Raw genomic sequence first — 13,430 nt, 5'->3', positions numbered from 1 at the left:
GTTTTGCATGGCTTTCTGCTGTTCTGCACTACACTGTCCTCTCTCTGTGGTGTTTTGCCTCAAAAGACCTAGGCTCACAAGCCTTTATTGTGTGTGTTTATAATTAGCAGTGGATGAAGCCCCCTCATCTCAGCTTGGAATTGGCGTCGGAATTAGTGTTTAAAAGACTGAGGGGTCTTTTTAAATCAGAGCACAGCTTGGTCTCTTTGAAAACCAATTCAGGAACATGACAAAGACCCAAGAGCTTCCACAAAGCTTCTCTCACAAGTCCCTGTGCCTATATATATGCAGCATATTTTAGTCAAAGTCTCTCTGAGAACCATCCCTCCATGTTACAATGGCAGGATTTCATATGCCAGGGATTGTCAGAAATGTAGTTATAACTCTTTGCGCTTGCAAAAATGCATCCTCTGCACAACGGATCTAGGATATACTGCTTCTAGGCCAGGAATTGCCATGTGGTACGCATAGGTGTCACGATGCCTGCCAAGTGTATTTAGAAAGTGGGTGGGGCCAAGTGGGTTTTTTTGAGTTTCTGGTCTTTTCAATATAATGCTGGCAGAACCTTTATGTAAAGAACTTTACCTGTACACATAGCAGAGTGATACTTTCTTGTGACTAAATATGATAGGTCAACATGGTTAAAATGCTTAACACACCTAACTGGAACTTGTACTGAAGTAATCAGATATTTCCAAATTTGCGTATATTTTTTAGAATTCAGATGGAAGTTGATAAAAATACATCATCAAAATTTTGGTCACTTTTCAAATATCAGGTTCCTATAAAAATCTGGATAGAATCTCTCTCTTATTATACATGCATGCAAGGATCTCTCATCAGCCTTTCTGCACCAGCAGTTGTTTCAAGAAAGTGTGGCATAAAAATGGCTGAGCTCATGAGAGAAGGGAAGAGAGGCCAGGAGAAACATCTTTTCCTTTTCCATAAGTGTGTTAGAAGTTTAAAAAATGAAGACAGAGGCAGCCAGATGAGACCATCTTTACTAGCTCAATAAATACTCATTTTGCATGTATGCCCTCCCACTGGAGACATGTTGTAGAGTAGAAGGTCTTCCTTTCAAGGGATCAAATCTTCCACCCCTCTGTATTACTGATGAATTCTTATTTACCATGAAGAAAAATAACCAAACAGTGAAATTATTGGGTGTCTTTTCTTCTATTTCTGAGGGGTCCAGCATTGCACCATAACATGGCCTGGTTGCACCTAGGCTTCCCAAACCTCCCGCTCTGGTGGGAGACTTCTGGGTTCGCAGCCTCATCTCCCGCTCTTCAAAACTCTGGAAGCGGGGGTGGGGGTGGAGGGGGGGAGAACATACCTTTAGGCTTCATGTTGTAGAGCTCCTCAGCCGTTTGCAAAATGTCTGCCCCTTTAAGGCTGGGCAGGAAGCAGGAAGGGCTTTTGAGAACGGCCCCTCCCTTTCTTTTGCTTTCGTTTTCACAGGAAGTAGAAGATCTGGTAAGTGTGTGTGTGTGTGAGAGAGAGGGAGGGGGCAGGGGATTCCCTAGTTTTGAGGCCCTCCCCCCCTTTAGAAAGCATGGGGGGGAGGGAAATGTCTACTAGGCACTCTATTATTCCCTATGGAGAACGATTCCCATAGGGAATAATAGGAAATTGATCCGTGGATATTGGGGGCTCTGGGGGGGGCTATTTTTTGAGGTAGAGGCACCAAATTTTTAGTATAGCATCTAGTGCCTCTCCCAAAAATACCCCCCAAGTTTCGAAACGATTGGACCAGAGGGTCCAATTCTATGAGCCCCAAAATATGGTGCCCCTATCCTTAATTATTTCCTGTGGAAGAAAGGCATTTTAAAAGGTGTGCTGTCTCTTTAAATGTGATGGCAAGAACTCCTTTGGAGTTCAATTATGCTTGTCACATCCTTGTTCTTGGCTCCACCCCCAAAGTCCCCAGATTTTTCTTTAATTGGACTTGGCAACCCTAGTTGCCCCTCACAGCGTGGAGAATGTGGCCTTAGGGAAACTCCTCTCCCCGGAGGAATGAAATATCCTGATTCAGGCCCAAGACCACTGCCTCTTCTGAAGCAGATGGCAGCATTTGCCAGCCCCCCCCCCCCCGCCCATCTCCTTGAAGGAAGCACAAGGCTGAGAAAACCAATTGGGGCTCAGTGCGGGAGTGCTGGTCAATGAGATGTTGGCTCGCCAGCCAGGTCTGGTGTTGGCCACCCTTCAGCATCAGTTTGGCCCAGCATAAGCTCCTCACCCTCTTTTTAGACCATGTGTGATCAGCTAGTCGCTGGTTTCTGGGGCTGAGAAGGAATTTTTTGGGCCTCACTCAGATTGGCAGGGAGGGAAGCCTTTTTTCGCCTGCTCCGCATTGTCAGAAGGGGTGAGGGATACATAGGCCTGGCAAAGCTAGCCTATATATTTCTGATCTGTAGTCAACTTCCGGGGAGGAATACCAGATTTTATTTAGATAAGCTTTTCGCTGACAGGGACCACGAAATTACCTTAAAGGTGACAACATTTACTATTCAAGCTATAAGACACCGGAAAAAGTTGTTAGAAAAAAATATTTGATTATTTTACCAATTTTAAGTCTAAAATTTTAGAATTGTAATATTGGAATTTGTTTGCCTAGGTTTTAAATTATGTCTGCCTTGAATTGTATATTTTGTTATTTGGTTATACTGCACAAAGCTTTCTTTGTAGAAAAAGCTCAGCAGGAACTCATTTGCATATTAGGCCTCACCCCCTGATACCATGCCAATCGGAACTGTGTGTTTCTGCTCAAAAAAAGCCCTGATGCTACATATTTTGTCATGCTATGCTATGTTATGCTACTTGATGGGTCTCTGACTGTATTCAACAGACTGACTGATTGATTGATTGATTGAGCAGATTCTATGGTGTTATATTTTGTTGAGGTTCCTCCTCTCCCCAAACCACTTTTCCCCCAGTCACCACCCCCAAATCTCCAAGAAGTTCCCAACCCAAAGTTGGCAACCTTATCTTAGACTGATTTTCAAATTAAATTCCAGTTTCTGAGTGCTTGGATTAGATTCCACGCTTGTTTGTAATAGACAGTCATGAACAACTGTTTAAAAAGTGAAAGGAACTGTGTTAAAATCCTTTATTTCAATGTACAACATATTGAAGAGGCATTTCTTTTAGGTTAAAGTCAGTGGCTGTCTCAATTGACTGGTGTTAAAAATGGTCTTGTGGTAAAAAAAAAAAATACTCATCTTAGGTAAAATTCTGTCATGCAGCATAAGTCCATCTTTCCCATGAGTCACCTACGCATAATTTCTTCATATATCTTTTAACTAAAAAAGCAAAAATACACTGAATTTTACTGTAACATAGACAGCCATAGTTTATACATCCAAAATCTGAGTTAATGTATAGGATTTACCAAGCATACCAAGCAATACTACATCTTTATTCTTTGCTACATAAAAAGTGAAGTCTTGCAAAAGGTAATTCAAACCGCTGAACCATCTAGTCCAGTGTCAATATCATTTAATACGAACTTGGATTTTTTTTTGGGGGGGGGGGTCATAGCTGAAAATAAAAGGCCCCTGTGAATGCTGGCACTTCAGGGAGGTTTTTATCTTTATATTCCAAGATAATAGTTTGTACTCCATTATGATGTTGATTCTTTGTTCTCTTCAAAAAAGCTATGCATCTCTTGTTCACTCCTTATTGTAATCCTTTTCCCATGTTGTTCAAATCCAAGACCTTCAGGTATTATCCATCTATATCTTGTGCCCTCTGCCATCTATATCTTGTGCCCTCTAATGTTGAAAGGATCCCCACATCAAAATCTCCTTTTGCCTGCCAACATGTTAGCCCCCTCCCTGCCCCTGTGCATCTGTGATGGGCCATATCCTGCTCAATGTCTGCATTGCATCATTATCACCACAGTACATATGGAAAGGGAGGAGCAGTAAGTAATACACTCTCCGTGCACAGTAGAATGCCCTAGCACACAGAAATGATGGCTTTAAAAGTATACATAGTGTAATTGTAAGTACTTAAAAGGTGACTTCATAATTTACCTGCTCCTTACGATGCATACTGGATATGACAGCTGTCCATTCCAACACCTTACTCTAAAATCAGATGGTGAATTTGATGGACTAAAATAGCCTGGTTTGCATATAAACTGAATGAATTCTCCATGGAGGAAATAAGGTCGATTGTCAAAACTCCATACCAGATTCAAATTCTTTTCCGTCATCTCATCCTTTGACAAGGTACATGGCTCTTCAGAAAAATCAAATTAAGCTGTTTTGATTTTATGATATAATTTAGTGGGATATTTACACGAGTATTAGACTTTTGCTGACACTATATGCTTGTAGTATTTTCTACAACAAAACCCTACAGCTTGTCAACCCCATAAGCATACTTTTTTAATGAAGGCATCTGTAAATTAATCAGATAACCACAAAAACTGGAATTAAAGTACATGGGATGGTATTAATCTTTTGTTTTTGTAAAAGATTCAGTTGAAGTACTACTCAAACAGTGAACAAACCACTTATTCTCTGAACAAGCTATCCAAGTAAGTTGTGTCCTCTATATTAAAAGACAATAGTAGCGGTAACCACATACTATTTTCATCTGTACATAGCTAACTCCTAGATTTCTGTTACAATGAAAAGGAACCCAGAGCAAAGGCATGCAAATGAAGGGTGGAGTTATCTAACCAAGAGAAGTAAGCTCTCAGAGGCTCTTGTTAAGTTCTCCAGGATACAGTAAATAAGTTGTCACTTGGAACATTGTTACAGGAGACGGTCCAAGACACAAAGCCACTGGAGCAGGGTTCTGCTTTAGCCACCTGCCCAATGATGTAAACTGAGTGCACTAATTTATTCTCTGTCCTAATTCATTTTCTGTTCTTGTTCACTGGTCTTTATGAGAAAATCCACTGAGAGAAAAGCCTACCATCTCCTCATGTAGGGTACACCTGAACACATGGAGCTGTTCTTATACTGAATCAGACCACTGTTCCATCAAAGTCAGTAATGTCTACTCAGACTGGCAGCAGCTGTCCAGGAATTCAGAAGGAGGTCTTTCTGATCACCTATGACCTGGTCCTTTTAACTTGAGAAGTCAGGAATTGAGTTTGGAACTTTCTGCATGCCAGACAGAACCTCTACCACTGAATCATAGTTCCTTCCATGGCACCCTTACAAATACACACAGATGGACATTTCATGTGCATGCGTGTAAAGTGCCATAAAGTCATAGCTGAAGGCACCCTTATGGGTTTTTCAAGGCAAAAGAAACAGAAGTGGTTTACTATTGCCTGCCTCTTCATAGCAACCCTTTACTTTCTTGGTGGTTTCCCATCCAAGTACTAATAACAGCCAATCCCATTTAGCTATTTAGATCTGATGAGATCGAGCTAGAGTATTCACGTTTCATTTATTGTACCTATGCAAACTGGTGGGGTAGTCCATTGGCCATTTAAACAGGACACTGTCATAAAGCCTTGCAAAACATGGTGTTCATGGCAACTGTATTTTACTGTTAAGTGATAGGCAGAGTCTGTTGTCATTGATTCCATAGCAATTCCATTCTCTACAACTGGTGGGGGCCCACAGTTCTTATTAGAAGCTGTAAAAGAAGAAAACTGCATAAAAATTAAAAGACACAGGATAAATTAATCTGATTCTTAGACTACACAGGAGGCTGGTAGCACCTTTTAAAAATTAAATTATATTAAATTCTTTGACAACAAATTATATTACATTTCTTTGAGAGAAAAAGAAAAGAAATTATTTCAGGTGGGAAAGGAACCAGAGGGGGGAACTTTGAGTTCTGCAAAAAAAAGAACATGAGATCATTTTTAAAAACCCAATCAAAATGAGAAGCTAAGCTGGGACACTCCTATCCATGTGGTGGTGATAAAGAAACTGAGGAAAGGGGACACCCTGCTCCCAGAGCATGTGATCAATCATTTGGGCAGGAAAAGCCCAGTTGCATCAGCACCTGAGGGGGAGGGATGACCTCCTTAGAGAGTTTTAGCTAGTAAAAATATCTATCTGCAGTCATAGTGTGGGGCTGCATTCATGACAAAAGATCGAGTGGTCTTCTGTGCAGGTACACATAGGCCTGAAGCTCTGCAGTCCCATGTGAGACTGCACAGAAGTCATGACAATGAACCTATTGTTTCAAATGCAAAGGCACAAACAGAACTTTGCATTCAGTAAAGGTCAACCACTGGCTGCACTCCTTAGAGCAGGTTTGTAGGTTGGAGGATGCTGATGCATAGTTGCAGGTTCAGGTATCCTCAGTGACACTTAGCACCTTTTGTCAACATCAGCCTATATTCTAGCTCCACTGTCCCTCAAACAGCATGACCTGGTCACATGGATCCATGCTCCAATCAGGTAATAGATAACTGTAATGAGCTTTATGCAGGGTGCCTACGAAAACTGCAAATGCTTCCACTTACTGAAAGTCATTGGATCCAACCCATGTTGTTTTAAATACTATATGTCAGCCACTTTGGAAATGTTCTTTTCAGTGGAAAATCCAGATAACAATAAATAGCTTTGTTAGCCCATAGAAAGCTACCACAAAACAAAATAATGTTTCACCTTTGGAAATGCACTTTGGATATTTCAATTTGCCATGGTTGCATTGCACCAGCAACTGTTGCAGTCCACCATAAGGTGGGAGAACATATCCTGGCTCACACACAAATTCAACGACATCACCATGTAAGAAAACTAGTTCTTCATCCGACCTCCATTTCATCCTTATATGGAAATTGTTTATGTTTTCTTCATCCACAAAGCATGGTTCTAAGGGACAAAGATCATTAGGTAACTGGCTGATGCTAAGCACAAAGTCTGGACAGTCTGGCACCCAATCATTTTCCACCGCAGAAACCTAGTAGACCCAAAAGGTCCTCATGTATTGAGGTGGGGGGGGCACCTGAACTATAATTTGCTTCCTATGAGACATCCAGTTGCAGTACTTGAGAAGACATTAGCTTCTGGATGGCAACAACAAATATGCCTTTTAACCACAATTTTTACTATAACCATACACACACAACCCCTATTAAAGGAAGTGTGTTTTGAGAAATTATTTGGTACGCTCAGAAAATTAAAATACTATGTAAGACAATAGAGGTTATAAAAATTGAATATTTTTAGCACTCTGCTTGATGGCATTTTATAGCCATTTTTTAGCACTGCAAGATATGCCTTGTTTTCAAGAATAGCCAGTTCCTGCATTTCGTGTAAAATCTGACTGGAAAATAAGTTGAAATGTCTACATGTTACTGCTGATGTGTCAAACACACTAGGAAATTGGGACTTATATTGCATGATCAAAAGATGTTTGAAAGAGCTTAAACATAACAGTACTCTTATACGATCTCATAAGTTTGGTTCATCTCTTGCTATTGGAATACCCCCCCCCCCCCCCCACACACACACTGAGGATCCCAGAGTATTTTTGGACTTCGACTGTACAGAGATACAGAAGGGCTTTTATGTTGGCCTATCTGAATGCCTTTCCTTCAGCAGTTATGACAGGAGGGTACTCCTCTGATATATTATGTGCCCGTGGAGTAGAGAAAATTGATACTATTGATCATATTCTTATTGAATGTCCTTGGTTTTTAGATGTCAGAGTTGATCTTTTCTTCGATTGGAAAGAATGTTGGCCAATGTTGACAAATAATGGCTTTGCAGGTCACAAAATACTTGATAGTAGTGATGGGCACTCAAAATTCCATTAGTATTTTAGTTGTATTTCCTGTTGATGATGTTGGTTGAATGAACAGTAACACAAGCAGCAGTAGTAGTATTTCATGCAAATGACACAAGAGAAGCTACACTCAATAGTAAGACACAAGTTCTGTCCTGGACCTTCCAAATACTTTTTGTAAATAAGTAATTCCTTGTAGAGTACACTTGGATTGTGTCTTGCTGTTCCCACAATATTGTTATAGCCATTTGGCATTGGTGGTGGAAAATGCCAACAAATCACAGCCAACTTACAGTGACCTGAAAGAGTTTTTAAGGTACGAAACATTCAGAGGTGATTTGCCCTTTGCCTGTCTCTGAGTAGTAATGCTGGACTTCTTGGTGGTCTCCCATTCAAGTACTAACCAGGGCCAACCCTGTTTAGCTTCTGAGTTCTGAGGAGATCAGGCTAGCCTGGGCCAATCAAGTATTAGTGGCCTGTTTTCCAACTCCATGTATTTACCATGTAACTAGACAACCTCAGTACAAGCAGATACCATGGACAGCAGATGATAATCTAGCTACAAAAATAAGTATGAAGATTAATTAAGAATTTCTGGAGCTTTGGTTGTGACTAAGCAAATCCAGGATTTCACAAAACAGCAAAAATCACTACCAGATCCATTCCTCATAGTATAAAATACTCTCACTTACCTACAAGACATACCTAAACAAATTGGTGGCTCTGTCCAGTTCCCCTTCTCACAGCGAACTGTACCAGATCCCTTTAACAAATGATACCTGAGACATCGATATTCCACTGAGTAGCCAGTTTCATAGTTTGTCAACAACAAACCAAGAATGAAACTATTTTCCACTGCAGGTGGAGCTCCACAACTCTCATCAGTTTCCAAAGCAGGTCTACCAGCACTGCTTGTTTCTCTGTCCACATCTAAGAAGCAAACAATACATATGTGAAAAGGAACATAACATAGCACTTTTCTGTGACAGGTGGCACAAAAATATATCCCAGCAACAAAATAACTAATGAAAAAGACTTTGAACCAGCCAGTTCTGAGATCATAACCACTGGGGTGAGGTTTTGCAAATTGAGAGTTAGAGGTTCAATAGTGAAAAGGGTTGTTTGACCTGTATAGATACTAGATTTTTGCTTTAAGTACCCATGCTTGGGCAACAGAGAGTAAAAAGGCATTACAGTACTCCAGCAAGATTTGTTGGATCTGAGATGAAACTAACTTGCAGCAAAATCCTTAATTTATATGTTATAAATCTGCTTGAGAACCCACCCACCCCCTTGGACAAGTACCTAACATTCCCAATCTCCTGCTTGATTGTTAATATTTACCTTATTTGTGTGTTTCTTTCTGAATAAACTTTGTTCTTGCTCAGTTTTGAAAAGCCAACCACCTTGTTCCTGTCAGTTTGCTTTCTTATCTTTCAGTTACCAATTCAGGATTTATAGCCAGGTCCAGATTTTAACTCCTAAAACCTTTATCTGGTTTTAGGAGAACGTTATTGCAGTGCATTAGGCAGGAAATTGCAAGCAAGGGGAGCAATTGTTTCAGAGTGCTGTCTGATTCCCAGGAAATCTGTGTTGCACAATGGCAGAGTCCCCTTTTCCTCTAATTAAGAGACTCAACAACAGAGGTGCAAAAGAGATGAATGCGCAGATCTTTAATGTTTTCACATTAATGTTGGAAAGAAAACAAAACCTTCACCCCTTCCTCCGTTCTCCTTCGAAATTATTCAACATAGTCATAACATTTTATACCTTCCGGTAAACAAAGGCAAACTTACAGATTGGCTACACCAATCATTTCTGACATTTTGATTACATTAATTGATCAAATAAACATCCCATCTCCCAACTTAGAAGCGAAAGATGAATTGATATCACCTGGGGTCTCTAATCTGGACCTCCGAGTCTCACTTTCCCATACATCATATCTGCGGTTTCTCCCCCTTCCCTGTTCAACTCCAGTGTAGACCTCTGGCCCAGTTCCAGAATGTGCAGGAACAGAGATTTTGCTGTAGCAAGGGGGATTTGACCTTCGAGAGATAGGCTCCCGGAGATAGAAAAGATAGCTGACTTTCCACTGAAATATGTTTACAGAACAAATGGTGATATAGTTCTGCTAAACAAGAGGCTTCCTCTCTAAGCTCATTTGCTCAGCAAAGAATCTAATAGAAGCCATTGTTCTTTGTTCCTCAGACTACTTCAGGCCTAGAAAATCCATAGAAAAGGCACTACATACTTTAAGGCAAATTATGCAAATATAATACTTTGAATATAATGGTTTAGTTATAACTGTTAAGGCAGGTTAGTGCAAATGAGTTCTATGTTCAGGATTAGTGCAATTCCATTTGGCACTCTGTCCATGTTCTAGAGCAATTCTGAATCTACATTCTACACTATCACACCTTCCTCCAAGGAGTCAGGTTCTCTGTTCCCTGATTTTACCTTCACAACCACCCAAAGATGAGTAGGCCATGCTTAGAGTGACTGTCCCGGTGTCACATCTGATGAAGGGAGCTTTGACTCTTGAGAGCTTATATACTGCAAGTCTTCTTGGGCTCTAAGGGTTACTGGACTCATATCTAGCTCTCTACTGCTGACCAGCATGGCTACCCTCTGAAACTATCACCAATGTCACCCAGTAAGATTCTAGTCCAGCGTTATAACAATCACTACACCAACGCTGGCTCTCAGTATTAAGTTGATAGGTGGTATTAGCAGGGAAATTAAGAGCTTGCAACAGTATTGTTATGAATTGAGATCCCTTTGATACTAAAATAATATGAATTTATTTACTGGAATGGGTAATCAGATCCCCAGCTGCATTGAAGGGGCAGAGTGGTATTTTTAGAGTGATTCATCTGTGGAAAAGGGGCATCTTGAGCCGTTACTTGTCTGAAGAGCCAAACTGCCCTAGAATTGTAGTGGGAACTGGCGAGTAAGCCCCCAGGCATCAATAGTCCAAAACAAGAAGAGACTCCAAGATACAATCCAAGACAGGATAAGGGGCAGGCAAGTGCTCTTGTCAGCCTAATGTCTGCAGCTTATGAAATCTTGGAAATGTCTCAGGAAGCTTATTCAGAGGTGAAGCAGAGACTGCCTGATCTCCAAAACACAAAGGGGTGTTCAACATAGTGTCAGTTAATTCCACCTAGTCCTTCTTTGTTTCTCTAGTCAGTCTAGCTTTGTTTTCTCTAGTCAGTCCAGCTATATTTTTCTTTGTTGTAAAATACTTCCTATCTGTGCTTCCTGCTTAATTAGACATTTAGTGAAGTGAAGTTCTTTCAGAAACTAAAATCCTCAACTCTTGGAGAAATGACTCCAGCCCATGCTAAGTCAACCAGTGACAGTCCTGGAAGGAAAGCTCTGTCTTTAGTTGAGGAGGGAGAGAGAGGGTAGTAGAAACTGGGGAAGGATGAGTTCGACCTCCTCCTGCACATATGCATTTAGACAAGGTAGACCATCTCTTCCAATATTATACTGGGACAGTTCCATTAACAGGCATTTCTCTGGTGGTGGCCACTTCCCTGATTCTGATCCCAGTTTGGGCGGAAGGTTCCCAAATAAAATTTTCTCTGCAAAATTAATCTCTTTAGTGACTTAGGTCAGGTGCTGAGCCAAGATGGTAGGCAGAAGGGATTGAGAGGAGTGTCAGGGGAGGCTGAGATCATGATACATACAACTTCATAAGTCTCTGGACACTGTTTTTCCAAAGTCAAACTGAGGAAGCTTATTCACATGAATTCAGTCTCTCTCTCTCTTTCTCTCTCTCTCTTTTTAGTGAAACTGTAGAAGCTATAAAACTAAAACAGACCTGTCCTGAGGTGAAGGATTTCCCATTATGCCTTTTAAAATCTAATGCTAAATTGTCCAGCTAATACTACATTGCCCCAGAAGATAGGAGAAAAAAACCCCTAATAACAGTTTCTACCTGCTTCCCTATCCATAGAGAACAGACAATTCTCATGTACAGGAGAATTTATGGTCAGAACTGAGAGCCAAGGGGTATTTTGCCAGTAGAAATATAAAATCTACCTCCAATTCCAAAACCACTGAACTGACAATTTCCCAGAATTTAAATACCTTCTAATTCTCGATGGTCAGTTCTAGCAGGCAACTGACTGATGCATTTGGGAGGTGAAGTCCATTTGCCATGCTCACACTGGACTTCTGCAGGTCCTCTGATTTGAAAATGAGGCTCACATTCCAAAAGCACCATGTCCCCATGCTGGTACGTTCTTAAATTGGACAGTAATTTGGTATTAGGGGGTTGAGGGGGAGGAGGACACTTGTTTCTTCTTGCTGAACAAGAAAAGAAAAGACACCCAAAATTTGTTTGTGTTATATAAGCTTCACTATATAAACCTTTAAAAAATGCCAGTTCTACATCAAAATAAGCTTGACTTCTGGACAACAGTTTTGGGGACCTTTCATTCCTTTTCTTTCATCTAATTAAAGCTCTTTTGATCAAGTATTTTGATCAGTCATGTGCCCTTCTCTGATAAATATTTGATCTTTTGTACCAAAAGAATTAAAAAATAGCAACAGCAAGAGTAATATTAGGAGATCTATCAGATAAAAACTGAGGGAGCCTCAGTTAAAAGTTATTGCAATATTTTGTGAGAAGTTCACTCAGTAATGGAGATACTTAGCACATAGAAGTTGAGTCATATCCCACAAGCTACAACAGCTCTCCCTTGCCTCCTCTCTCTTCTCAGGTGTGACGGATTGCACAGAAAAGCAGGTTTTTAAAATGCTGCTTGAGTCAGAGAAAACACCAAGTATGCAACCACCATGAAAAAATAGCTAACACAAATCACTGTATTTAAATTTAAATATTCCAGTCATGCATATATTCAAATCTATCAATTACACAGTCCAAATAGATCAAATCAATTGCACAGTCCATAATAAAGGCTATCTTAAATGCCTCTTAAAGTGCAAGTAGCTTCTCAACCTCTCCAAAGAGCATTTCTCTATAATTATTTCTTTTAAATTCTCTGTAAATTGTACCTGAGACTATGCCGTCTATTTTGGAATGATATGGACTTCATACTTCATGCCTCTTTGAGAAAGAATTATAGAGAAACAGCTTCAGAGGCTGAAAAATTGCTCCATGCCACAATTATAACATCAGACTATGTATTGAAATTGACAAATGAAACTGACAAGACTTTTGCAAGCACTTTAATCAAGAAATACAGGATTAGCACAAGCACTTTTTTCCTGCTGTTTTTAGGGGTTGAGAAAACACTTGCACTTTAAGAGACACTTAAGATATCCTTTATTATGGACTGTGCAACTGACTGATCTAACTGAATTATTATGGACTGTGCAAATGATTGATTTATTTGGACTGTGCAATTGATTGATTTGAATATATGCATGATTGGAATTTAAATTTATATATAGTGATTTGTGTTAGTTATTTTTTCATGATGGTTGCATACTTGTGGTCTTATCCCATAAATCTCTTTGGACTGTAGTTTGTGTCAGAGAGTCAGGGAGTTATACAGAGCTTATGTGATTGGCTGCTCTACACATTTGTTGATTGTTGGGAAAATCTGCCTGGGAGTTGGGGAGATACATACCTGGCTTAGTGACTGCTCCCACAATCTGGTCCTCCACTGATTTACATGCATGCTTGTGGCATGGAAGCCTCCTCACCCAATGAAACCCACACCTTCACCCTCTCTCTCCCA

General features: G+C 40.3%; 1 protein-coding gene across 1 annotated transcript in view; it reads right to left on the bottom strand.

Annotated features, from left to right (window-relative positions):
- Positions 1 to 13,430, bottom strand: part of LOC132567367 (complement factor H-like) — a 121,086-nt gene that overhangs the window by 96,906 nt on the left and 10,750 nt on the right. Inside the window, exons 6-10 of the mRNA XM_060233041.1 lie at positions 11,812 to 12,030; positions 8,419 to 8,643; positions 6,591 to 6,797; positions 5,422 to 5,604; positions 4,038 to 4,245 (exon numbers count right to left, since the gene is read on the bottom strand). Of these exons, the coding sequence (XP_060089024.1) occupies positions 4,038 to 4,245; positions 5,422 to 5,604; positions 6,591 to 6,797; positions 8,419 to 8,643; positions 11,812 to 12,030 (1,042 nt within the window). The remainder of the gene's footprint in view (positions 1 to 4,037; positions 4,246 to 5,421; positions 5,605 to 6,590; positions 6,798 to 8,418; positions 8,644 to 11,811; positions 12,031 to 13,430) is intronic.

Source organism: Heteronotia binoei, chromosome 2 (genome assembly GCF_032191835.1).
Source record: "Heteronotia binoei isolate CCM8104 ecotype False Entrance Well chromosome 2, APGP_CSIRO_Hbin_v1, whole genome shotgun sequence".
NCBI lineage: Eukaryota > Metazoa > Chordata > Lepidosauria > Squamata > Gekkonidae > Heteronotia > Heteronotia binoei.
The sequence above is the reverse complement of the archived record's forward strand: the minus strand, read 5'-3'. Positions and strand labels throughout refer to the sequence as shown.